At 42.4% G+C, this 27,596-nt stretch overlaps 3 protein-coding genes across 3 annotated transcripts; 2 read left to right on the forward strand and 1 right to left on the reverse strand.

Moving 5' to 3' along the window:
* Positions 1-993: 993 nt before the first annotated feature.
* On the reverse strand, positions 994-13,853 carry zgc:103482 (intracellular hyaluronan-binding protein 4). The gene is made up of 8 exons (XM_063210020.1): positions 13,422-13,853; positions 12,992-13,091; positions 12,646-12,801; positions 12,476-12,547; positions 11,581-11,658; positions 9,391-9,556; positions 1,685-1,921; positions 994-1,276 (listed from the first exon to the last, which is right to left on the reverse strand). Exons 1-8 carry the CDS (start codon positions 13,684-13,686, stop codon positions 1,232-1,234), a joined length of 1,119 nt encoding a protein of 372 aa, XP_063066090.1. The 5' UTR covers positions 13,687-13,853; the 3' UTR covers positions 994-1,231.
* A 5,892-nt stretch (positions 13,854-19,745) lies between these two features.
* On the forward strand, positions 19,746-23,060 carry LOC134458687 (neurocan core protein-like; the record flags this gene model as incomplete). The annotated part of the gene is made up of 5 exons (XM_063211115.1): positions 19,746-19,807; positions 20,052-20,393; positions 20,819-20,968; positions 22,218-22,508; positions 22,900-23,060. Coding segments are annotated over exons 1-5 (1,002 nt in total), but the record flags the coding sequence as incomplete, so codon positions are not given.
* Positions 23,061-26,190, forward strand: LOC134457974 (pancreatic secretory granule membrane major glycoprotein GP2-like). Its single transcript, XM_063210028.1, has 9 exons — positions 23,061-23,283; positions 23,483-23,518; positions 23,658-23,768; positions 24,111-24,295; positions 24,634-24,797; positions 25,096-25,341; positions 25,516-25,678; positions 25,869-25,977; positions 26,126-26,190. Exons 1-9 carry the CDS (start codon positions 23,106-23,108, stop codon positions 26,176-26,178), a joined length of 1,245 nt encoding a protein of 414 aa, XP_063066098.1. The 5' UTR covers positions 23,061-23,105; the 3' UTR covers positions 26,179-26,190.
* Positions 26,191-27,596: the final 1,406 nt, after the last annotated feature.

Here is a 27,596-nt window from a genome sequence, read left to right on the forward strand (position 1 = left end):
TTTTGGCGCGCTAATGCCATGCTCAGCCATCACTTCCAGCGAGAACACAGTGCATAGTGCTCAATTTTTTCCACGACACTATGCACTAAAGACCTCAGTGCACTGTGTGCCCTACGCACTGACTGTCAGTGCACTGCACTGACAAAAGTGCGCCATTTGAGACACAGCCTCTGTCTTCATCATAGTCATTTTTAGTGCATTGCATCACAGCTCTGCGACCCACCCAGGAACCCTCCGCGACCCACTTTTGGGTCCCGACCCACCAGTTGAGAATCACTGATCTAGTGGAGCAAGATACCCCCAGTAGACCAAGTTCAGTCTCCTAGGGAGGTGTTGTCTCCGCCTTCTTTGTGGCGTTTGGTGGCGGTTTGCACAAGATGTGTGCTACAGTCATCTACAGCATTAAGGGAACCCATTTATTCTCAGTTTAGTCTCCAAAGGTCTCCTAAAGGGGCGTTCACCTGACATCACATGGATCCAGCAAAAGTATGGGCTTCATGCATTTTACTCTATTACACAATTCTGTTTTTACCGGAAAGCAGAGGTCTGCAGTCAGTTTGACTTTTTCAAGGGTTCAGATGTCAAAGGCAACTTGCCTGTCAATAAGAAATTATGCATGCTTAATTTCTGCACATTGTAATGAAATGCATCTAAATGACTACAGAAGCCTTGGTTACTCTCAAAAGCCACAAGACCGAAGCCTTTGGTAGCCATTTTAAGAATGCTGTGTGAGAATTTCTGATTTAAAAGGAGTCTCCGACTGGTTCAAATGAAGTGGCTCAAAGGGCCACACAATGTCCCGGGTCTGAGCATCTTGGTTGATTGGAACTGATTTGTAATTTATTTGTATAGCACACTTATTCCACGACCAACTACAACATCTCAACTTTTTTATCAAGAGGCATATAACCTTGGCATGTCAATCAACAATTTCAGTGCTGCCATTTTTTGTTGCCCTAACCTTGCCAGTGGAGAAAAAAAAGACTGCCGCCATTGCAACAATGAGTTATTTATTTATGAACAGGTGAGCGCTACAAGTTGGCTCAAATAAGCTTATTTATCCAAATTGCACCGGCATAGCATACATTTGGAAAAACACACAGCTTAGTGGAGTCCAAGAACAAACAAACCAAAACCCCAGTTCCAGTTCTCCCATTCCAATGCAGCATCCATCCCCAGAGGAGAGGGAACACACCCAGTGCAGTCAGGAGGCTTACAGCTCAACATGGCCTCAGGCCAGAGCAGGAAAATCTTCAGGGTCATCTGGGTTTGGTACCTGGGAGAAACAGAGCAGTATAATTAATTTATAACTAAAAAAATATAGAAATAGAAATAAGTCTGATGTTAACTGCATAAAAATGCTGAACCTCAGTTCAGCAAGACTGGACATGATGCTGCTTAGCAGTAGTCTTCAAAATGTCAAAATTGCCAAAGTTTTATGAGATGAAGCAACATTTTAATACAAGGTCCAACAACTCAGACAATACTGACCACATCAATAGAAAACTCAGACGTGTGGCAAAAATTGACCTAACCAATTAGCTAACTAACCACTAATTCTGACCAAAGTCCAGCTTATCAAGAGAATATTTGGAAGAATGCTGATCAAACATTGAAATGCGTGTGTACGCATCGGCTTTCCAAATACATTAAGTTTCTGAAGCCACGGGCCATGTCAACCTACCGCTGCCATAAACTTGGAGACTGGCACAGTCTGGGGCCGGGTTTCAGCAAAGCCTCTGTCTCCGCCTCTATCTCCGCCTCCGCGGCCTCCACGCCCTCCGCGTCCTCCACGGCCGCCCCGCGATGGGCGCGCCAGGCTGCCAAAGTTGATCTCCATCTTCATGGTGATGTCGTTGGCTGGCCGACGGATGACGCAACCCTCATCGGTCTCCAGCTGCCCATCCATCTCACGCTGCTCCTGTCAAAAGGGAAGACGAGTGTCAAACGTTACCAGAAGTGCTACACAACATTCACAAGGTATATACTAGGGACGGGAAGATTCACCGATACGTATCGGAAAATCGATACGACCTGTACGGTACGGTTGCATCGATTTGCCAACGTCTGCATCGGTAAGAAACGCAAATAAAATCGAGATACATCGTACCTTGACTGTCCGCATCGGTACAAATCGGATAATATATCTTAAAACTTTTTAGAAACTGTCAATTTCAGGATTTGTTCTTGTGCGCAACGCACATCATCTTGCTCTGATTCAGACCGCCTTTCCATCTCTATTGCGAGGAGGCGTGACCAAGCAATCAGTATTTTCCTTTGAGTCAATGCGGCGGGTTACCAGCAATGCGGAGCACATTTTGTTGTCACATACAGCGAGTTTTCTGGTCATCCGGTGACTTTTTAAATGAAAGTTTCTAGCGACCATCTTCTACGAGTCTGGAAGACGTGTGGAGAGAGTACTCGCTTCACTATTTGAGATGATAGGGTAGTCTACCGTGCGGCACAAACAACAAGAGAAAGTTGTCTGCCAACATGCTGCAGTTTCCGAATGACAGCAGCATAAGCATAGTCAGCGCACGAGATACAAAAAAAAACATAACCGTGTTGGGAAACGTTACAGAGCCCGTGCATTCGTGTTAAGTCCATTGGTCATGCAGTAAAAAAGAAGTGAAGTCGCTGGCATCATTGCTTAGGAGCCTGTTATACAAGTATTTAGCTCTCGTGCTGGACACACACAGTCTGATTTGCTGCTCGTGCAGATTGTCCGTGAAGTTTAAAAAGTCCCGTTGAAAAGTACACTATTCCAACACCTCAGTCCAGTACGCACGTTATTTCCCCCTTCTGATATTAACCCCATTCCCAACATCTACTTAGTAAATTGTTCTAATTGGGATCAATTGTGGTTGATAAGTTGGTCAGAGCTTACCTATAACATGTCCAGGTCAATATTCCAACATGATCAGAAGCTCTGTGGTTTTCTCATTTTTATTTAAAAAAGAGATATAGCCTACTGTAATTGGCATGGTATTCATTGTATTGTGTATTTTTTTCATTTTCTCTGCTCAAAGCAATGTGCCCAAGCCAAAATGAGTTCTCACTGCTCTCTGTATGTTTTCCAGTATAGGCTATTTCAAAAGTAATATGCACAGCCAGGGCCGCTGCTAAGGTTTTGGGGGCCTAGGCATAACTGGTCAGGAGGCCCCCTCATAAGTAAATACTACTACTGCTACTAATAATAATGCTAATTACTGTATTCACAATTACAGTTTGTCTGAAAAATGATGGCCCTTTTGATAACTAACAAAAATGTTTTCAAATGTACTGAAATATTTTTTCATGATGTTTTTAGTCAGTCTCAATTTAGGAGGTCACAATTTTGGAGGCAAAGTGGTTGAGGTTCTAAAAGCGCTCTGTTTACTCTGCTTATGCCTAACGGCAGCCTTGGGCACAGCCTTTAATATCAATTTGATATTTTAATCTGTTCTGTATCGCATCGTATCGTACCGAATCGCACTGCATCGCATGGCATCATAATTGTATCGCGCTATATCGAACTGCATCGCAGTAGGTAGGAGAATCGTATCGTATCTTACCACTGGTAATTTCATGAATCGTGAATGTATCGTATCGTTGCCATGTGTATCGAGATGCACATCGTATCGCTTTGATGATGAAGATTCCCATCCCTAGTATATACACATCAATGGCGTATTTGCCATTGAGGAAAGGGAGGACGATCCTCCCTCAAAATAATAAAGCCATATCTTCCAGTATAAATTACAGAAAACAAAACATATTTATTATATCTTTATATAATTGTTAGTATTTTATAGCTATTTAGCGATAAAAACATATACTTTAGCGCTTCTAATTCACATAATAGACCTTGGAGGACCGTCCTCCCTTCCATCCTCATTGACTTCCATTATAAATGGTGAAATTTCGGCCGTAGCGCGGGCTTTACTTTTTAACATTGAAGTGAATGGAGCTTAGGGAGGACTTTCCTCCCTTTAGGCGGGTCATGAGCCATGGAAGTAATCTGCCTATCAGCGAAGCTGAATTTATCAAAAGCCAATCAGAATATGACGAGTTGGGTTGACAGACGACAAGCATGGACTCGGTCGTCATGACAACGATATACAAATGTGAGAAGAATGCAGCAGCAGCCAGATAGTGGGAAGTTTGGAGTAATTGGCGAATGTTTTATGAACCCTTAATAAATAATACAAAGGAAAGATCGACTGTTTTCATGTTGTGAATCGCGCAATATCACTCCCTGGATTTAGATTGAAAACCGAATGGAAAGGTCAGTGTGTTTATATCAGTCACTCACGCCACTCGATCACTACACAATGCAAGCGACGCGCGGATGCAAACGCATTCATGATTCAAATGGTCGGACCATCACCAACGTTTTTAAAAGGTAGTCTTGTTTCAGCATGTCCTACGTGCACAAATAATAGTCTCAATGCTTGTCTTTGCGTTTCTCATTCGTGCTTTTCCCCCAAAAGAGGGTTATTAACAAATGGGAATAAGAATGCTTTTGGCTGCACATGAATGCACTGACCCTAGACAGGCGTTCTTTTCTCCCTCCTCAAGACGAGAAACATGACAGCACGGAGCTCTTCATAAAAAGTCTCTGGCTAAACTTCTAACATGTAGCCTACATCATGTTATGTAGTTTCATTTGGGTGGAATTGGGAACACTAGGCATGGATTTACAAAGTAATCTGTACGACGTATTTTTTGTGAAATAGCCAGACGCACGCTGTTCCATACGCTTGCCAGCTCCTCCTTCCACAGCTGTCGCTCTCGCAGGTAGGCCTACCGTCAAAAGCAAAACGGATAGGTGACCACAACCATAGGCCACGTACCACGTTACGGATCATAAATAAGATGTTAAAAATAAGATAATGGAGGGGGTTTAAAATGTTTAAAAATCTGTAAGAATATGTTGGAAGGAGTTGAGTTTAAAACCCTTAGGCCTAGGCTATACAAGTCACTCAATGTCCTAGGCATTCCTAGGGTCTTCAGAATTGTCAATTTTTGCCTATGGTTAAAAAAAAACAAAAAAAAACACACAATGGACAGGATGAAATGCCATGCTGCCTTTGGTCAAAGTTAGATATGCTCCCTATGAAACTTTCTACTTTCTATAATATTTTCCTTCACTCTTCTCTTTCTTTCCCCTCAAACACTTTGGGCAGTTATGTATGATATATTATACAAAGTTTGTTGCAATTATTTTATAGATGTCATAAGTCAGCTTTCCAGACAACACAATGCCATATCAGTTAAGTTACCTAGTAGGCCTACAACCTAATACTAAGCATCTACCATTACTAACCCCATTTACTCGCATCTATCCGACTGACCACCTCCTTGTCCTCCCTCATTTTTATGACCAAAAGACGCCACTGATACACATCTCACGTTGCCCCTGACAACAGGTAACACAAGTCAATCGTTACCAGAAGTACTGCACATTATCTTATTTGACTAGCTTTGATTATCAGATAAAAGCGTCAGATTAGTGTAGTCAGATAATCAAAAGGGAACAAGTTATCATTTTACGGTATTGGTTCCAGTCCCTGAAGCAATGTGGGGTCCATGGCTTTGCTAATGGGCACTACAGCTATGGATGGAGGTGTAGGGGGATTTGAATCTCTAACCCCCAGATTGAAAGACCAACACCCTAACCATATTAGGCCACAGCAGCTGCCCAGAGAACATTTGCAACGTACATACACTCACCGACCACCTTATTAGGCACCTGTCCAATGTCTAACCTTGAGGCAGATGGGCTACAGCAGCAGAAAACCCCACTGGTTGCCACTCCTGTCAGCAAAGAACAGGAAACTGAGGCGAAAATGTACAAAGGCTCACCAAAATTGGACAATAGAATTTGGAAAAATGTTGCAAGATCTGATTAGTCTTAATTTCTGCTACAACATTGGGATGGTAGGGTGAGTTTTTGGTGTACATGGATACATCTGACCTTCCATCATCAAGGGTACAGGCTGGTTGTGCAATAGTGTGGGGGATATTTTCTTGGCACACTTTGGGCCCCTTAGTACTAATGGAGCTTTGTTACTATACATGGGTCAGTGTTTGCAAACACGATGTTATGAGGGGCAAGACACTGGCAACCAACTACGTGAGCTAATTTTTTGACCAACAACGGTTTCCAACAATCAGAGGTTGAGTTGTGCGCAGTTAGTTTTGCGCAGTCAGGGGAAAACAAAAATTTAGAACCCATGTATACCACAGCCTGATTGCTGTAGGCCGTTCTGATGGCAAAAGAGGGTGCAACCCTGTACTAGCCACAGGTGTACCTCGTAAAGTGGCCTGTGAGTGCACATGCCACGCTAGCCTCGTTCTCACCAGACCAGACCCGTGTGTGTGTAAGCTCCGGAGCCCCCTGGTGGAGCTAAGCAGAGTCACACCTGGCACGCACACACGAAAACCTGAGCATGTCTTGAGCCAGAAAATGTTTCCAATATCAATGGTAGCTCGCTTTGAGGAGTCACAGGACAGATTATTGACTTTTAAGAGATTAACTAACAATATTTTTGAAGGAATGTGTTGGTGGCAAGGATGGACAAAATGATAAAGCCATGCCTTCTGAAGGCAAGGCCAACACATGCTCTCCAGAGTCCAACTGAAAGGTTTTCAAAATGTAACTACCGTATTGGCCCGAATATAAGACGTGGTTTTTGTTCTAAAAATAGTACTCTAAAAAGGGGGGTCGTCTTATTTCCGCGCGCTAGAGAAAAAAGTTAAAAAAAAATAAATAAAATAAAAATAATAATTAAACTTAACCTGAATTCGGCCATTAGCCTATGCTTCACAACAATGCCACAAAACTCAATAATGGATGGGTTAAGAGATTGTTTTGTCCATATCAAATTTGCAGATGCTTGTTTCGTTATGACAGTTGCACCGCACGTCTATCAACTGTCAATGTCAACGCGATGCGGACGACAGTGCAAGGGGAAAAACACAAGTCAATCGCGACTTGTTGCTCTGCTTTTATTTGTGTTTGGTTTTACAGTCTCATCAGGAAAGCTTTGGTCGTTCTCTCTGGTCAGCCGATAACGCCACTAGAACTCAAGAAATGAAGGGTGATTTGGCGAACAACCTGTAGGCTAAGTTTTGGATGCTGTCATAAGCCAATCAATGGTCATCTGTGTGTGCGCGACAAAGCGACGATATGCCTCGCAACGATGCAACAACACAGAATAATGGTTAGGGCAAGAGATTGTCTTGTTCATATAAAATCACTAGGAGTTTTACCCTTGGTACGAAATGAATATCATTCGGACTTTTAATGTCAACGTGGTCCTGATAGGCAGCGCATGGGTTTCAAGTGCAATGCGTCTCTGCCTTTGGTCACGTTCGGTTTCTACAGTCCAACGGAAAACTTTGGATGCATAAAATGAACGGTGATTTGGCGAGACGGCTGCTGGTTAGATATTGCTGTCAACGAAGCATTTCGCAAAATCTGTGCATTGCACAATAGATTGCCTATCTCTACTGGACTGGTTGCCTGCCTGGCTGGCGCAGACTCTGAATGTAGGCTATGTTGCGTCGCACTTTAAACAGGCGGGCCCAGACGGCTGTAGCCTGTTACGGTGCCTATTGGCGCTTGACAGGTGAAGTGAGTGAAGAAAGGAAAAGGATATGAGTAGCCATCTGTGGTCTTATATCATGGAATTCCATGAAAATTAAATTGTGAAATTTGTTCTTTGTAAAAAGCCTCTGATTTTCCAACAAATTAAAAACTGCATTTTGAGAAAAGTTTCAAATGTGAAGCAAAATTAAGTCTTCAAAAACTTTTTTCCCCAAAACATGAGCCTGAAAATGGGGGGTCGTCTTATAATCAGGATCGTCTTATATTCGGGCTAATACGGTACTATACAACTTTTGCTGTGCGCAAATCTTGCATTGCACCCTTCTGGGTAACACGTTAGTCAACACAGACAAGTCAAAGGTTACTGTAACGTTGAAACCTAACCTACGTCACACACCGCTTCTGGCAAGGTCAATACAGTCAATGTCAAGCGTTAACAGGACGTACGGCACAACTGCAGGCACACATCCATCAAAGACTGCAGGCACACATCACAAATCATAGCCATGAAAATCAAAAGCTGTAAAAACCATTAGTTTCCATCAAATAAAGCACTGACATTGGGCTTGTATTTCAGTTTTCAAGGTATAGCAAGGTCTGCTGGTTGTCATTGGGGAAGCTTCATGGTTTTCTCCACAGCCATACAGACGGGAGAGTTACACGATTGGAGGACCAGGAATTAAATTGCAGCCCCGCCTTTCAACGAGATAAGCGAGTTCCTAAAGCGGCTGTCTTCCCATAGACTCAACATACAACCACCTCATTAACAGCCAAAAATAAGGACTAACGAACTATACTGCGGGGTAATCGCCACAAATATGTAAACTATCAACTGTCTCGGTGGTGATAATCACAACATTTTACCATCTGTGATGTTTATCTGAAGTTATTACCACGAACAGCAAGTCTTGTCATATTCCCTGCATTGCATCGCATTGAATTTGCTGTGTGCTACGCCCACTACTAGGAACTAACATTTGCAACGCTGAGCAGTACTGAGAAGCTAAAACAGCTAATTTTGCTAATGAGGAAGTCGGCCTTAGCACACAGCGGAGATTGCCCGACTCTCCCCTCTGTATGGCTCTGGTTTTCTCCACAGAGGCGGGAGGCAACAGAGGCCACGGAAAACGGCAAGAGGAAGTAGTTGGCCTTTCACACTAAGGTGCCGTTTCCACGTAGCTGGATATTTTTATATGTGGATATTTTTTTCTCCTGCTTGTATTGGTTTTGCATTGGTTTTGGCCTTCCGTTTCCACGTAGCAGATATTTAAAAATCCAGGTGCAGGAGAAAAAAATAGCAGGAGAAAAAAATATCCTGTTTAGGGGTCTGAAACGCATTTGTTACAATGGAGGATTTTTTTTATCCACATGTTGCGTTTCCACGTAGCAGGAGAAAAAAATGCCCTGCTAAAAAAATATCCTGCTACGTGGAAACAGCACCTAAGATGCTTTTCAATACCCAATAATTGGGTGACTTAAGTCAACCAGCTGATTCCAATTACAGCAAATCTTCTGCCAGGTGGCAATGTTCTGTCGTGTAATCATCTCAATTAGGTACATATTGAAGACCAGGCGAGTTGGCCTGAAACTTTTGTATTGCAACTTTTCGTATTCAGCATGCTAGTCACTGATACAGGGGTTAAAAAAAGAGGGGGAAAAAAGTCTCCTTATTGAACCCCATCTAATAAATTGAAGTGCAACAGCAGCATGACATGACGTACATGGCCAAACAGCCAATAAAACCACAATGTGGAGGGGGAAAAAAATAATAAGAGCACCATCTAGTGACAAATTACCTCCTGCAATTTGGACTTGTGGATGACCGTGGCCTTGGTGGGGACAGCGGACTCTGCTTTGCGGATGTTGAACTCGTTCTTGGGGCGGCTCTGCTGCTGCATGGCCCTCCACTCGTCCAGGGACATCTCCACGGCTACCTCCACCACCTCCTCACCCTCAGGGGGGCTGTGACCAACAGCATGACGAGACCATAGATATGGGGACAACATGCATTAGATGTGTCTACAGTTTCCATATTAAATCGGCTCATATGAACGTTCTAAACCAGCTAAACTAATTGGTTAAAATGAAGCTGCTTAAATAGAAAGATCATTTGATTGTTAACATGTATATTTTCACCGGTTTACACTTTAAATCAGATAAAGCGTGCCCATGTAAAGGCAGCCATTCTTTTGAATATCAATATGGACAAGACCAAAACTCGGGCCAAAAATGCAAATGACATATCATGTAAAAAATAATGAATAAATAAATACATTGCAGTGTTCATTTGTCACCATTCGTTCCAAGAATGCTTTCCATATTTCAAGTTTTCCTCAAACTAACTCCACCCCAAAAGTGTCAGTGTTTCTTTTTTGCTGTGTGAACCCATCAATCTCACAATACTTCTGATAACCCTGACCTATGAGTTCTAACTTTTTGAATACATGTCAGGTGTTCAAAATGAGTCAGCATTTTTTTAAGCTGACCGTTTCAGAAAGTAAACCACCAAGTCTTATACACCTGACAGCCTGTGCATTTTAAGCAGGTGATTTCACTAACTAGCTGCTCTGCCAGTCTGACTTGCATGCTCATTAGGACCAGCTGGTTAGGGTGAAATAATTGGCAGGGCTTTAACTAGTGTTGCACCGATACCAGTATCGGACGGGGCCCAGATACTGCACTAAAATGGTGGCATCGCCGAGTACCAACAAATGGGGCACTGATACCATCTACAGATGCTCGTATGGCACTTGAACGCAGCCTTGAACTTAGTAATTTTACATCAGAGGTATTGGTTTCTACTTTTTTCTAGATTCACTTTGTACAGTATTAGTCTCTCCTGTTTCCCAAAGGTAGGCAGCAGCCTGACAAAACCATGATAGCAATGATGTTACAACCATGTTGTAGCCTATGCAGTTCTTCATATACACTATGTCAAAATTTATAACAGTAGTATCGGTCGATACTTCAGTCGGGTATCGGGGCCAAAGCAACAGTAGTTTAACCCTTTTAAAGCCACGTTTGTCCAGCTCAACTCCAATCCAATATCCAGTGTCTCCCCCTTTAGAAAGTGCCTAAGAAGTCCAAAAATTTGACTGGGATCTAATGGGCAGATCAAACCCATTTCCTAAGTCACTTCCGCTTTCCCCTTTGATCACATGTGCCCTACCTCAGAATTAATGATATGATGTAGTCGTCAACGACTTGTGAGCTGTGTGCACGCAGAAATACTGAATTATTTGAACTAAACAAAAGAAGCTGCATGTCTGCTACTTAACCGCAGTGCAGTGGTAGGGATGGCTGCTCGCCTTCAGCCTCCATTCAAATCAAATATGTGAGGCATACATTGTAGTCCATTACCTAGTCTAGCACAAAACTAAAATAACCTTTCTTGCCTACCGAAATTGAGTGGCACCCCTTTGTCCCCTCTTCATTTGCTGATTGGCCAATTGTCTAGCACCAAGACTAAAGCGTTCCCAGAACAAATGGCTCAGACATAACGTGGAAGTAATTTTTGCACAAGCGCTAAAGTATGGCAAGTCCAGGCTATATATACATGGGTTTCTCTGTATACAAACATTTGTGCTGTGCATGCAGCTCAGGGAAGCAAAAGCAGCCAATCACACGCGAGCACAGCTTTTGAGTGAAAGCAGCTCCCAGACAATCAGGTGTTCCAGAGGCCCCCCTCTGCTGCACGTGCAGCATGAATGTTTGTGACAGACACCCCTCTATGGGACAGCTCAACTCAAATACTAGTCAACCGGCTCTAAATTAACACCTTACAACCAGCCAAATGCTGCTGCAAAATTCAGTTTGGCTGATTAAGGGGGGGTGGGGGTGGAGTACTAGCTACGTTGGTTGTGAATTTATGTTCAGCCAGTAAGATAAACATCTACAAGCCAAATTGGCTATGATAAAAAAAAAGTTATTTTACAGCCTTGCTAGTCATAAAAGGCACCAAAAGCCCATGAAACGGCAAAACTCACCAGTTCTCCAGATTGGCAACTTCAGTAGCCTCTCCTCCCGGTCCACTCTCCTCAGTAGGTAGCTCATCCACAGTAACACTATCACACAAAGCAAAAACATTCAAAAAGATCCACTGTGAAAAATCTAAAAATGTATACATATTTTAAAAAAAGCTTTACCTGTTCAAAAACATTTCTCCTGTTGCATGGACATTTACAACCAATATCATTACTCAAGTATTTTAATTGACACTTGTATACTTGTACTGCACTGCAATGAATTAAGCATCTGTTGTCAAGGTTTCTGGAGCATACTCCAGAAATTTGGGTTTGGTACGCACCAGACTATGCCAAATACTTTGTAGAAGCTTGGATAAACTTCCATTTTAGGGGTGCCGTGAGACAGCTTGCTAGACAATCTGACATATGGGGCTGCATGCCCGCGGGGACCCAGGTTCGAGTCTGGTCTGGCTCATGTCCCAACCTTGCCCATCGTTCCCTCCCCCCCACATTTTTCTGTCTCCATCCTCACTGCACTATCCGCATGCAACTGAGGTCAAAGTGAAAAATATGCCAAAAAAGCTTCTGTACAGCAACACTACTGCAATGGTGCGCTATCGCACGCACCAAAATAACCCAAGGCAGAGGACCATCTCAGCACAACAGCATTTTACATTCAAAGCATTAACGCCAGTGCAAAATCTATACTCATTAAAGGCTTCAGCTGCTGTTCCACTTTGCCTTGAAAATAAATAAAATGAACCACTACACAGTAAAGGCTTTATTCTCGAAATTGAATGGGTCGCCATCACCATCCTCCCCCCTCACCTTCTCTTGCGTACAATATAACTCTAAGCATTTCCTCCATACTATGCATCACCAGTAGCTCAATGTGAACATCAGTGGAAGAACTCACCTCATCTCATCCTTCACGGATCCCCAATTACGAGGGCCACCGCCTCCCCTTTTCTCTTCCGATCTGACGCCCCTGAAAACCAGGCCAATACACCACAATATGAAGCCACAGTCTGAACAAAAGGGCATTGGAGAAACGAGCACATTAATATCACAAGGAGGACAGCTTACGTTCGATCGCTGCCACTACGGCGTTCAAATTCTCTTTTGCCTCTGTTGTCAAAGTCATTGGTGGAGCGGGGGAATCCTGTGCCTGCTCCTCTTCCACCTCTGCCTCGTCCTCCTCCTCCACGGCCCCTTCCTCCTCGTTCATCCTGGTCGACAGGTCTGCAAAGACAGCCACTCAGTTAGATGAAATGCAGGGTTAAAATCTCAGCCATTACGTAGATCACACAGGTTGTTCAGAAAAAAACAGGACTTGAGTGCCAGATTTGATGTTAAGTTTCATCACTACTAATAAGGTACTGCCATACACCCAAGATTGTCTTAGTTCTAAATAGACTTTGTATACACTTGCCTTTCCACAGAGTAGCCCAGATCATAGTCGTTCTCATTCTGTTTCTTCTCTGAAAAGTTGACTCGTCTCTCCCCCTTCTCTGGGACAGGGCGTCTCTGAACTTTAAAAAAAAGGAGATGGCCAAAAAGTGAGAACAGGTCGAGCACGGCTTGAGATAACAAATTGGAGACAGACAAGGGCAGACGTCTAGAACTCTGTGCCATATGACCCAGACAACTTGCACACCGGTGTTCAACATGCCGTATTGAACATCTTCATTTTGGCAAACTCCTTGCCGTTACTTAAGACAATAGATAATATAAATTGAGCGTGGGGACTGGGGGCATCATGATTTTAACTTGAGCACATCAGACAGGGAGTACATCAGCAAACCATGAGCTAGCCGGTAGCATTGTTGTAGCTAACTCGCATCAACGTTAGTCTAACTTACCTGGTAAACTTTTGACACTAGAGCCATGGTCTCCATCCCCGGCAACTGGGGCAGGAGTCATTCTATCTCTTTGAGATCCCTTCTTAACTCCTTTCACGGCAGATTTCTTCGAATCATCCTTCTTCTTGGGCTTCGGCTTTTCAACCTGCACTTGCTGCAGGGCGTCGAATGGGTCCGATTCATCGTCGAAAAGATGTCCGAAGCGGTTCGTAACCAAACATCCATACCCGCTATCGGGTGCGTCCTCCTGAATTACTCCCTTCATCGCAAGTATTCAAACAAACTTAACCTGACGAAGCTCTACTGAAGCTGAAGCAAAACCACAAACTGCCCAGTTTTAAGAGCTGAGAGATACAACGGCAAACATTTCTATTCAGGCGAGCCAAAGATTTCTGGGACGTAAAACTCACGCTACAGATGGAACGTGACTTCATCCAAAATGGCGCTTAATTTATAAGTTTGACGTCACCGCCCTAATTATTTCACTTAAGGCGAGACACGGCAGGTGAAATCATCGTTTTTTCATGCCCTGGTCAAATCTGAGATTTTGGGCTAGTTTGCATCCTTAACTTGTTGTCTTTCACACTGGTGTGAAGAAAGCGTCTAAAAAACAGTATTAGATAGTTATTTTATTACATTTGGTAGACTTGCGCTTGTGATTTTTAGGTTGATCTGTCGTGTTTTTCCTCTTGTTACGCACAGTGTTTATTTGCAACCGTTGGGTTTTATATGCCTTCCGAGGTCTCGTTGGAAAGCTTGAGTCTTCCCGCATATAGTCATGTATTCCAAATAAGGATATTTCCGCTGTGTCAACCACCAATCATTGATTTAGACAAGGCGAAAAAAACAGGAAGAGAAGGTTGAAACGAAATCCGATTGGCCGGAATGGGAGATTCGGCACTGTGATTGGTTCTAATCAGTCACGTGTCACTCTCGGCTGCAGTGGATTATTTTGGAGTGAGAAGTATCCAACAGAGCACTTCGTGTCTCCACTTCTTCAAGACGAATTGAAATTACAAGAGCCCGTGCTTACATGTAACAGAAAGCACGGAGAAACAATAAAGCAAACGACAATATATGTTTTAAAGTGAATTATTCGGTACGCTGTCGGCATTCGTTGGGCTCGCGTTTGCAATGCGTTGCCTACAGTTAGGTTACCCTCTCCTTGCACCACAACGAAATCTCTGTCAGTGCGCGTTTGAATTGAATAATCAACGAATTGGTACTCATTGTACTGTTTATTTAACGTGTTTAACGTGCGATGTAGCTCACAATTGACTCACATAGCCTAATAAACACTCTTGTATCTTGTTTTCGAGTGAAGTGCACAGGTAAACATGCCGAGGTTGTTCCGAGGTGAAACCAGCCTGGCGACTAACTGTGATATTTTTCTTCCAATAGACCAGTATTTCTTAAGTTGATGGATATTGATTATTAGTCTATAATTGACTCCATTGGCACAGAAAAGATTACTTCCTTCAACATTATGGAAAGGGGCTTGTGTAAAAAGACTATCTTTGGATGAGGTAGTTGACCACCACGCATTGCAAAGCAGAGAGGCTGCTTGTCATCCTGCAACATGCTCACTTCCCAAAAGTCAGTAGCCTACAGTGGATATATGAAAAAAATGAAGCAGACCTGGACAATAAAAATACACCCTGCTATATATTTTAAGTGAAGTAAAAAACAAAGAAACAAACAAAAGTAGAGCTTTTATCCATTGGCCCAGTGGTGTGCACAGGCAGAGAAGGCCCCTTTCATGAACAAACAGAGAAGTGTCCCAATTTAGTTGTAGCCTATCATGTTGGGCTGTTGCCAAATCACTGGCATCTAGCAAATAGAGACCATTACACCATTACAAGTATAGTAAAATAATCCTATCTTTAAGGGTAGCCTAGCAGGAAACATTCTGTTTGTCCATAGGCCGAAGCTTAAGCCAACCTTAACATAACCAAAAACTAAATAATAATTAGGCCTAGGGCCTATAGGCCTACTAAAACCATAGGCCTAATCATGATTAAAAATAAACATGGTTTATAACTCCTTGCTGTCACAAATAAGTAGGCCTATACCAGACTGTGCGGCTTTTGTAGCGATAGGCCTATAGCTGTTCTGTCAAGTAGATGAGCTATATTCAATTTCAGCCTATTCATTCTCAATATTAAGGACCCTTTTGTGTGATCTTTTGGAAATATTATGGCCAGTAATACATGTTTAGAGAGGTCAACATGAACCTCTGATGCTATAACATCCATGGACCTACTCCACAGTTTGTGATTTTTAACCTGGCAGTTTCTGAGGCCTGTTAGGGCCTATTCTAACATATTGGTAGGCTATATGCAAATTGGAGGACCAGCCATTCACTTCACCAGTTGGTAGGGCCTAAGTGAAATAGTATGCTTCAAGTGCACAAATATGGCCTAGATATAGGTGATTTCACTCCAAAATTGGTGTAGTGAATGGCTGGAAGAAATAGGGGGTACAGGATTGTAACCTCGAAAGCCAGATCACTGATGATGGCACGGTACATGCCATGTGGATACCATTAATGATAAAATAAAAATATTCACCTGTTTTAAATGCAATAGAGTTATCAGTTTTAGTGTAATACATGCATATATTCATCCTACATACATTCATCCTAATGCCATTTTTTTATGTACGTTGTGGCTTTTACCAGAAATCTATGGCTTTTTGCCATACAAATCTTTAACGGCCATTTTCTCAAAATGAGGTTTTCCTCACACTCAAAGGCCTAAAACTCCACTTCTGTATGGCTGACATACACCAAACTTTCCAGTCCTATTCCTGACTGTATATGGAAGATTCTGTCACAGGATTTTGTTGTTATATCATTCTAATCTAAGCCTGATTTATAGGACTTTTCCCTTAAAATGAGGCGAAAAATCACATTTTCAGGGCTAATAGCAGTTTTTTAAGATTTTCTGGGAAACAAAATGAGATATCCATGAATCCCTGTGACAAAATCTTTTAAATAGCTGTAATAACACAATGAAAAAAGAATTTTGAGTCTAGCTCTTCCACATGTCAAGTTTTACACTTTTGAATATATATGCAAATTATCGCATAATTAATTAAACATAGCCTAATTACCATATTTAAATATAAGATTTCAGAAAACTTCCAATACATTTTTTTCTCCTATATGAGTAATCCACTGGAAAAGTTTCATGGTGATATCTGCAAGTTATTTTTTTTAGCCTATTCACCTTTAGTGTCTCGCCTTAAGTTCTACGAGGTGCTCAACCAATCAAATTCTGGGGCCTAGAGCGATAACCTCGAGGAATGTCCCACTTCACATGAACTTCTAGTTGTAGCCTTGAAGTTGACTTGTAACACATTTCACTCACAAATTAGTATCAAAATGTTTCATAATAATTTGGCCAATAGTCCCAAATAAAATGTGCATGTTTAAAAGTTCACTACAGGCCTATGCACACACAAAAAGGTTAGCCAAAAGTAATCAAGATGAATTATCTATGGAGATGCGAAATTGAGAATATGTGATAGTGTGGTGTAAAATCAAAATTGCAATAAAGGGCATGGATGGCAGTCGTAGAGGACAGATCATATCCCACAACATTCCGAAGTTGGCCCTTTTTAAGGTTTTCAGACAACATGCAAATGGTAGGCCTACTCAATGGGACATTCCCTAAACAAACTGAAAAACACATAGCCTATATATATATAGGCAGAGACAGTTTAGATATAAGACGGGACATATGGCGGCCATCTTGGTGACGCCTTCAGAGTGCTATTTCGCGATTAAGTAGACCAGATCTGAGAGTCAATGGGAAAAATGAATGGGGAAACTGAGTATAGGACGGGGAAGAACCCAGCAGTTGTGAAAACCATATGGTTGAAACCACCGTGAAAAACTGACCAATCTAGACTGCTTGGTTGTGGTATACGAGTCAAAACAAAGCTTTTTAAGCCACTTTTCTCACGTTTTTTTTTGACAGAGCGCAGGCGCAGTAGTTCCGTAACGGCACGAGAGCAACGGCTTTTCACAACTGAGCATGCACATCATTTTGCGTGCGCCGATGCAGCCAGATGATTGGATCACTGGCACCGCAGCTCAGCAGGCACATTGGCTCTTGTTACCAGAAAGGCGGGAGATGTGCGGGTAGACGCCATATTTGCGTTACGAATCTTTACCATTAATTTCTATGTACGATTACATGGCTGTCCTATCTCCCCTTCCTATCAAAATCTCTGATATAATATTTAATCCACACTTCACATAACCAATATCTCCGCAGTCAAATTAAGGCACAAAGACAATTTTGTAAAACATAAGAGAGGGCATGGGCCTCTATAAAATAATAATTATAATAAGATCTTGGGCCACTACAGCATGGTAATCCCTTTTTAAGGGCTCCTGTGCCTTTATTTGATAGGACAGTGTGAGACAGTGAAAGGAAGTGAGCAGAAGAGAAGGACAGGGGAGGATCCGATTGACCCGGGCCAGAATGTAACTGTACTGCACCCCAGCCATTTGAGGCATGCCCATGGCCAATCCTTCATCTTGGACCAAGTATATGAGGACAAGTATATGAGGACACAAGAGCGCTGACATTTGAATGACCCCCAGCAGGCCCAGATGAACTGGTGCACCTGCAATGGAAAAAAAGTGGTGGTGGTGTGTGTGGTGTGTGTGTCTGTCTGTGTGTGTGTGTGTTTGGTATATATGGTATGGGGGTTATGTGTTTTTTTCTTTTCAACACCATAGCATCGACTGCTGAAACATCAATATCAGTCAATGAGGTGTGGTTGGCACATGTCTCCCTTCCTAGGTTGATTATATGAACAAGCAGAAAATGTGTCGTGACAGAAAATTTGATTCAGAGACATTTTAATTCCTTGTGGTAAAAGTCTTTACACTCACGTTCCCTGTCAAAAGCACACTAAAACAAAACAAACCAGTAGTCCACATGAACAGTGTATAAACGCAATGCAAGGTCTTCTGAAAATTCATAAGAAAAAGTATATCTTAAGGAGCATTTTTTGTGAGACTGTCATACTCTTGTCATATTCCCCCCACACACACACCTTACCCCACCCCTTGTCCATATACATTAAGTAACAATTGGTATGAGAGCTGAATAAGCTTGAAAAGTGAAGTTTTTAATGCTCCACCTATTTGTACAGTAACAGTATACACAAAGCCTCATTCAAAATGCTCATTCTTCAAATTTGTTCAAGCATGTTTCTGAAGGAGTGTCACAGAACACCACGCAATGCAGCACAGTTTTTGTGCATCTTGCTGTTTTCTTATAAAGAGCTATCGCAAAATACACCACAAGTGTTTTTTTTTTCACTGCACAAATAGGAAATATAGTCTAAGAACTACTGACATTTGTTTCATTTTGTTGTCTGCAATAACTGTTGCCAAGCAACTTTACAATAGGTAAAATCATGGCCGTAATTTGGGTGTGGACAGTGGGGACACGTGCATACCACTTTTGAGATTAGCCTAGCTTGTTCCCATCACTTTTTCACTAAATAATGCAAAAATAGCATGTTCCACCTGGCCATTTGCTGCATTAATGATCCCACCACGTTCCAGGCCAAACCCCTTTGGGTAACTATTACCAGGAACAAACACTGGAGTGGTTCACTTTCAACATGAAGTACATTACAAACATAGAAAATATTTCATTCAGTCATTGTGATATGTGTAAATGATTTCCTAAATTGCATGATCCACCCAAAACTGCCTATATAATACTGCAGCCCTATAGCATGATCCAGTCTAGACGTCAGATGACAGCAACACATCAACAATTGTGGGTAACTTATGATCATTTCATTTTCAACATGTACCATATTAGTTTGTAATGTCATTTCATAAACTGTGAACAGAGTCATTTTCTCTCAACGATTAATTGTTTTCACTGTAAAAAATGTTATCCAAAACTAAAATGTATAGGAATTACAAAGACAAGCTAAATGCATGAGTATAACATTCTTTACATGTAGGCCTATGGGAGATATTTTTGTTAACACATCCATTTCATAGTCTATAAGTGAACTGAGTTTTAGCTCCCTGAAACAGATATTTTTAAGTAGAGATTTTGTAATGTTTAGTTTAGAATTTAAGTTAAAGTGGAGATTTCTAAAATGCCTGACACAATGGTGTTTTTTCATCCCGATGCCATTAATATGTAAACAGAAAAAAGTTTTTAAACAACTGCAAGTGTGTTAACACGGTCTTAATACAGTATGTGGGTGTCAGGTGGTGTTGGTGATGATCATCAATTGGTACTTTTCCATCACATGTTTGTTATTCCACAGAAGGGGGGAAATGGAGTATCATCAGATCGCATTGTACTTAGTCTCTCTAATGCTGTTGGCAAATGCAGGTGAGTGAGACCCTTAACATTCTGTGCTCCCAGGTCCTCATTATTCAAGACTTGACACAGATCTCAGGTTCAGATTATTAATGTTTTAAAATAAGCAAATGAAGCTTGTGGTAAAATGTTACGGAATGTACAGAATTAAAAAACCAACTGTGTGAGGTAATTTGTCTTCAAATGCATTGACAATACGAGGAAGATGTCTTAGGATGCACGCACATCCTTATGACTGCCTGTTTGTGTTCGGCAGATGCCATGGACATGAAGAAAAGCGCCCCAGTCAAGGGCTCTCTGGCCGGGACGGCGGTCCTCCCCTGTCACTTCCCTCCCACCACCAACCAGACCTCAGCCACCGACCAACTGCGAATCGTGTGGACCAAGGTGGAGAGCAATAGCAGGAAATTTGTGCTGTCTCAGAATGGCAGCGACCGCAATAGTACATGGTGGGCGTATGTGCCGTCCAACAGCAAGGAGACTGGGGATGCATCTCTCAACATACGCCGGCTTCGGACCAGCGACGCGGGCATCTACCACTGTGAGGTGACGTCTGGTACAGAGAGAACACAGGCCACCCTCTCCTTGGATGTCAGTGGTGAGTGTTGATGACGTGACCGTGTCTGAGGTGTCTGCTCCCATGGAGGTGGGAATCACTGAAGTGTGTGTGTGTGTGTGTGTGTGTGTGTGTGTGTGTGTGTGTGTGTGTGTGTGTGTGTGTGTGTGTGTGTGTGTGTGTGTGTGTGAGAGAGAGAGAGAGAGAGAGAGAGAGAGAGAGAGAGAGAGAGAGAGAGAGAGAGAGAGAGAGAGAGAGAGAGAGAGATACTCATATATATATACAGTAGCCTATATATATACGTATATACTCTAAAAGAGCTCATACAGTATGTCAATCATGTAAGTGGTAGTAAATGTAGAGCCTGTAGGAGGAATGTGGAGCATTATGAGGATTCTTTGAGTAGGTATTGGTACTGTCAAGTCTCATGAAACAACTTTTTTCTTATGGGTCATTTATTTTCTCAGGTGTTGTATTTCACTATCGGTCTAGTGCCGGCCGATACAAGCTAACCTTTGAGAAAGCCAAGCAAGCCTGCAAAAAGGTCAATAGCACAATAGCCACTGCGGTACAGCTGAGGTCTGCCTTTGAGGATGGCCTTGACAACTGCAATGCTGGCTGGCTAGCTGATCGGTCTGTTAGGTATGTTTGCCCTTATTCGTGTTATTGTGCCATTGATGACAGAGACAATGATTTATTACTTATACACATTATACATAATAGATATGATTGAAAGCAGATATGTAAAATTTAAATTCTAATATAGCCTAGAATGCTGCATATAAAATTCAACAATATTTTTCAGATATCCAATAACAAATCCACGACCAGGTTGCTATGGGGACCAGGGAAGACACCCTGGTATCAGAATGTATGGATTCCCTTCAACATTTGAAACGTTCGATGTGTATTGCTATGTTGGCAAGATTCAAGGTGAGTATAATTACAATCAGAAATCTGTCGCTTTTCACCAAAAAATACACAAATGGTCACAAATGGGGAGATACGTAGTTTTGAATACATATAGGGTGCTGATTACATGTAGGCCCTGTGCAGATATTTTTGAGTGCGGACCTTTTTTTGTGTAAACATCACATGTGGATAAATATAAAAATAAGGTAATAGGGCTTATTTTCCATCCAATTTAGGTTATGTACATCAATTTTAGTGAGTATGTGCTTCAGACCACTTAAATTTTCACAAGGTTGTCTGATGCTAATGGAAATAACAAAAAATATAAAAAATTCTGTCACAAAATTACATCACAGATATGGCAAAGTGGCTTGTAGCAAGCATGACGTCCTCAACAGCAGGATATATCGATACCAAAGTTGCAGGGTATGATATTCATAAGACACGCAAGCAACGAGAAATAAAAAGAATAAATGAAATTGAGGCGAAACCAGCATTGGTAAAGATACCATCCACCATCCAATCATTTGATTATAAATGTGATGATGTCATCAAATTAGCATAAATTTTAACTTCTAATGAAGGAGATTATATTAGATTAGGTTAAATTATGCTAATGTAATGGAATAACTACAATAAGTAGTAAGGAAGGTATGATGAGACTTAGATCAGTGATTTTTGGTCAGACATACATATCAAAAAAACATTGCCCTTGCAATGACAAAAATTATACGGATATGGTTAAAGCAAATATACCACTTTGCCCAAATGAATGCATACAGAGGGGTACATGCCCGTATTCCTGTACAGTAACAGAGATGTTCTAATAAAATGTGTGTGTGTGTGTGTGTGTGTGTGTGTTTGTGTGTGTGTGTGTGTGTGAGCGTGCGTGCGTGCGTGCGTGCGTGCGTGCGTGCGTGCCTGTGTGTGCGTGTGATCCCCCCTGACCTGTAGGCGAGGTCATCTATCCCCCGGGCACCCATTGGTCCTTCAGTGAGGCCAAGGGCCGCTGTGAGAGCCTGGGTGCTGTGCTGGCGTCCCCCGGTCAGCTCTACGCCGCCTGGAAGGAGGGCCTGGACCGCTGTGACTTCAGCTGGCTCTCTGACGGCAGTGTGCGCTACCCCATCTCCGTCCCAGACCAGCAATGTGGCAATGGAACACTTGGAGTACACACTCTCTACCGCTTTGAAGACCAGACTGGCTTCCCCTTGCCAACCCAAAGGTTTGGAGCGTTCTGTTTCAAAGGTAAAACGCCTTCCTTTCTCTGGATTATGCTGCTATGCAGCAGAGGGAGAACGAGATAAACACTCAGTCATATGGCTGTAGATAGGGGTCGAAACCTACCACGGGCCCTCCAATTGGCTGGGGGTGTCAATAATAGCAGACATGTGACAAGATACAGTATTGAAACATTTTACGCTGCAGTGCCGGTTAGAGTGTCACTGTGTGTTGCCCTGACGTAACTGTAGGCCATGTTTCCTCGGTAGCCCCCTTGTGCCCTCTGGCATCTGCACCCCTGACTTGTGTAGGTCTTTATTGAGGTCTTTTGACCATTTTTTTTGCAATATTTTGTGTGCTAATTTGTGTAATTAAATGACCTCTATCTTTTTGATTTCGACACACACCCATATGGCAGAACCTGTTCTGGACCCCTGTCTTGATTACACTGAGCTGCACCAACCCTGGAGGGCCACCAACTACACTGCCCAGCTCCATTATTGTGACCGTAGTCTCTTGGGCCTGTGGCACGGTTGGTTCCGGATGAAATATAATGGGCAAGACATATGGATGGCGGAGTCATGCGTGCCCTTGAACAGATGTGGTACATCTGCCCCCCTGTGGATGGACGGGGCCCACCCTGGCCTAAAAGACGGCATAGTTACGCGTGACGTGTGCAAATCTAACCATCGTGGCTGCTGCTCTGAGAAGTTGCCTCCCATTCAAGTCAAGGCGTGCCCTGGAAACTTCTATGTCTACAAGCTTTACCCGCCAAAAGCATGTAACAGTGTTTTTTGCACAGGTAACTTGTGCCAAATGCTCACAACAATGTCGGCCATGCTGCAGTACGCATGTCTATACAGTTTCAAAATTCTTTGTCTGTTCCTATCATGTCCGGCTTAATATGCTTTGTACAGTTCATTTGAAGTTCATTGCTGACTGTAGCCCCCATGTATTATGCCGTATAATTAACTTTCATCAATCCATCAACTATTTTGCAGACGCAAACACCATATCCAAGGATGTTCCTGTAAGAGGTAAGACAATTCACAGATTTGAAACCCTGTCTTCAAATTTTCAGAAGTCGATGTGATACAGCAGCGGTCGTCTACCTGGACATTCTAAATGTCCAGTGCGACCGTGTTTCATTAACCTGATGGCCTTATCTCTGCTTAGCCCCTTGCCACAACCTGAATTGCACAGCGGATGAGGTTTGTGGGGAGACACGAGGTATCTCTGGATGCATGTGCAAGGATGACCATCACAGAGTCAACGCAGCTTCATTTGGTGAGACGACAGAGCAGAGGACAGAAGTTGCATATTTTGTGATATTGCACCTGCGACATATAGGCATGGCCAGGCCAGGGCTGGATTGGTCATCTGGCTAGCAGGCACTTCCCGGTGGGACCCGTACCCATTTTTTCAGAAATGTTAAAAAAATAAATAAATAAAAAATTGGGCCAGAGTCGGTTCTGCGCCACTAATTATGAGGGGCCCCTTTGAGCCAAAAGTGCCCGGTCCCTATTTTCCCCCCAGTTCGGCCCTAGGCATGGCTCTCTATCCCTCTGCTTTTGTAAGTTGCAAGTGTGATATAGTTCTAAAATGTATGTACCGATATCTCTGTCTCAGGTTCAGTTATAACCTGCCACAACAGCTCTGCGTGGATTTCTCTGTCTCGCTGCCTCCTGTCTGAGGCAGGATTTTCTACTGAAGTCTTACACCTCAACAATTCAGACTGTAAAGGCACAGTTCGAGATGGACGAGTGGAGTTCCATTTCAACAATGATGACCGAAAATGTGGAACGCAACTGAAGGCAAGGAGCAACAAGTTCAACAACAGTGTTCTCAATAAGTAAAATATATGAGCTGATAGGATTAGCCATTGGCAACTTTCTTGTGCTTGGGACATGTGGAATGATTGTAATAAAAAATACACACACACACACACACACACACACACACACACACACAGCAAGTGGGCTACACACACAATAAAAAATGATGGTCCTAATAACAGAAAAGCCAAAGGGTAGTTAGTAGTTGCACAGGTGGAGATGGAGGTGATTAACCAAATGAACTAAATGATATGCTATTCACAAGTTGATCGTGACTGGGGAAATAGTAAGCTGTGTGTGATCTCATCTTTTTTCAGGTAAATGGAACCCATGCCATCTACGAGAATTCTATTCAGGGGAAAGTGGATTCTGCAGATGGTCTAATTATCAGCAGAGAGAGAACGCTGAACTTGCAATTCGCCTGCGTATATCCACTAACACAAAATACTTCCATGGGTGTGGCTGTCGATGTCTTAAAAAGGTTACATTCTTCATCATGACATTTCATGAATGATAAAATGCACTTTGATGAGACTGAATGCTACATTATTTACCATTTTCACTGATTAAGGCTGAGGTTGAATGCTATAATAAAGAATGTCCATATTATTTCAATAGTTATTAGTATCACTTACAGCAATATACATTATATTATTATATTATATATATGTATCTGACAACTTTGTAAATTTGTAACAACTTCTGCAGGAAACCAATACATTCTAGAATGGAAAACTACCCTCAAATGATCTTTTTTAAATTAACTTATTTATCTGCAGTATCACACAGTTGACGTTGCCACCAGGAAAGGGAACATACCAAATCCGGATGATTCCGTATAAGGATGCCGACTTCACTGAGCTGTTCGATGGGGCCGTGGCACAGACGTCTGATGAGGAGATCTACATATCTGTGGATGTGGAGGGAGTGGACAGCCGGCAGTTCTCCAGTGTGCTGGACCTCTGCTGGGCCACACCCACCAACAACTCCACCTCCTCCATCACCTGGAGCCTCATCACCAAACAGTTTGTCATCCTGAAATACTTTGTTAGAATTTGCTGTGTTCAGTAAATGCTTCAGTCTTATAGTTTTGGAAAGCTTTACATGTAATGAAATACACTTCATGAAGGCAAGTGTGTATAGCTGGCCATCTTAATTTAGGCCTACTTGAACTTGCTCCTTGCCCTCTACTCCTGCAGGTGTGCAAACCCAGAAGACGGGACGGTGGAGGTCTTGCGAAATGGGGAGTCCACAAGCAGCCGTTTCTCCTTCAGGATGTTTACTTTTAATGGGCACCCTCCTCAGCTGTACCTTCACTGCAGCCTGCACCTCTGCCTTCTGGAGGGCAACAGCTGTGCTCCGGTGAGGCCTAACACTCCTGCCACTCTGGACACTGTTGAATTCTTGTTTTTGTTCTTGTTTGAATACAGAATATTCATGCTGTTCTTTATTATTTTACCTTCTTCATATAAGCCTATACAGCATTTCCAAATGCAGTGTCCAACACCTTCAGTGGGACTACACTACAGTGTGATTTTTCTTCCCATCTCAGACCTGTAAATCTAGTCATCTGAAAAGATTGCGGAGATCTTCAGACTTGAACGACACGAGCGCAACTATGGTTTCCTTTGGGCCCTTGATTTTCCCTTCTGGAAAGACCGGTAAGTCGTTGGTCATTTTCATTTTAATAGCCTATGTTGTTGTACGTATATGAATTTACCACTGTACAATAATTACTGGTTTCAGCCACCAGAGCTGCACAGCCATCTCACCTGATGTTGTAGTGACTGTCTCCATCTCTTTCTTCAGATCTTCTGGACGTTCGGGCTCCACAGCCGAAGAGATATCGTCCTAAGGTGTAAACATCTTTCAGCTAATGAAATAGCTGAAAATAATTAAATTAAAAATAAATAATAAAATAAATTAAAATTAAACATTTTTTGTTTAGATTTTATATAATCATGAATAAGTAATGTGTCTGTTAAGTAGGCCTAAAGTGTAGACCAAAAGTAATAGGCCTATATTTGGTATGACAATAAAAAATTGTTGTGGCTAAAAAAATAAAAAATAAAACCCTGTCTCTTTTTTGTACTCGAGTTGTTTAACCCTTTAACAGTGTCAAAATGGGATTTGGAAGATGGAAGTCAGCTGTATGCCTACAGCATATAGTATATGAATTAAGCAAAGTACTAGATTTGCACAGATAATAAGTTTGTGCCCAAAGAAGGCAGAGAAGTTTCTCATGTATAATATCAAGTTTGCTGATGACACCACCATCGTAGGTCTCCTCTCCAAGGGAGATGAAACTGTATACCGTGAAGAGGTGCAGCGTCTATCTGTTTGGTGAAGGGAGAACAACCGGTTCCTAAGCATCACAAAGGCAAAGGAGATGATAGTGGACTTTAAATAGGAGGACAAAGGCTAACATTCAGCCGCTGCTCATGGGGCCTGTGTGGAGAGGGTCTCTGATTTCCGCTTCCGCTTCTTCTACCAGAGCTCCATTATAGAGAGCATCCTGACATACATTATATGTGTGTGGTATTCCAGCTGCACAGCAGTGGGCAGGAGAGCTCTTCAGAGGGTGGTCCGTACAGCACAGAAGATCACCAGCTGTCCCCTGCTCTCTTTAGAGGAAGTTGTTCTACTGTCACCAAAGAAATCAGAGACCCCTGCCACCCTGGACATCAGGCAGACATTACGGGGCTCTGTGTACAAGAACTAACAGACAAAAAGAGTTTTTTATCCAAACGCCATCAGCACACTACATTTTGCACAGATAACTGTTTTAAGTCTTAATTTTTCATACTGTATATAGTTTTTTGTTGTTTTTTAAGCACCGGGAGCATCTGCCCTTTATGAATTTCGTTGTACCTGTATGTAGCGGAGTGGAACTTTTACGGCAATTAATTAAAATAATAATGACCTATTTCAAACAGATGATTGCACGACTACGGCACTGGGGGATACCCCCAGAATATATTTTGCTTTAAACCAGTAGTAACAAGGCACAGAGGTTCGTGAAGGACACCAGAGTCTGGGTTCGCATACAATTAACATTCTTTTATTAATACAAGTACTTTATAAATAAACTACAACAGTACAAAATCTCTAAAATGCCCGCTACAGTAGGCAACTTCAGTCAGTTACAAATGTGGGCTGCACATATGTCCGAATCAGACAATACGGCCCAGTGATTCCCCCAACCCCAAAAGCATTAGTAGGAAACAGCACACTTAGCACAGCAATCAGGTTAGATAACAGCGGCATGCAATTTAAGAAC

The sequence above is a fragment of the Engraulis encrasicolus genome, chromosome 11 (assembly GCF_034702125.1).
Source record: "Engraulis encrasicolus isolate BLACKSEA-1 chromosome 11, IST_EnEncr_1.0, whole genome shotgun sequence".
In the NCBI taxonomy this organism is placed as follows: domain Eukaryota; kingdom Metazoa; phylum Chordata; class Actinopteri; order Clupeiformes; family Engraulidae; genus Engraulis; species Engraulis encrasicolus.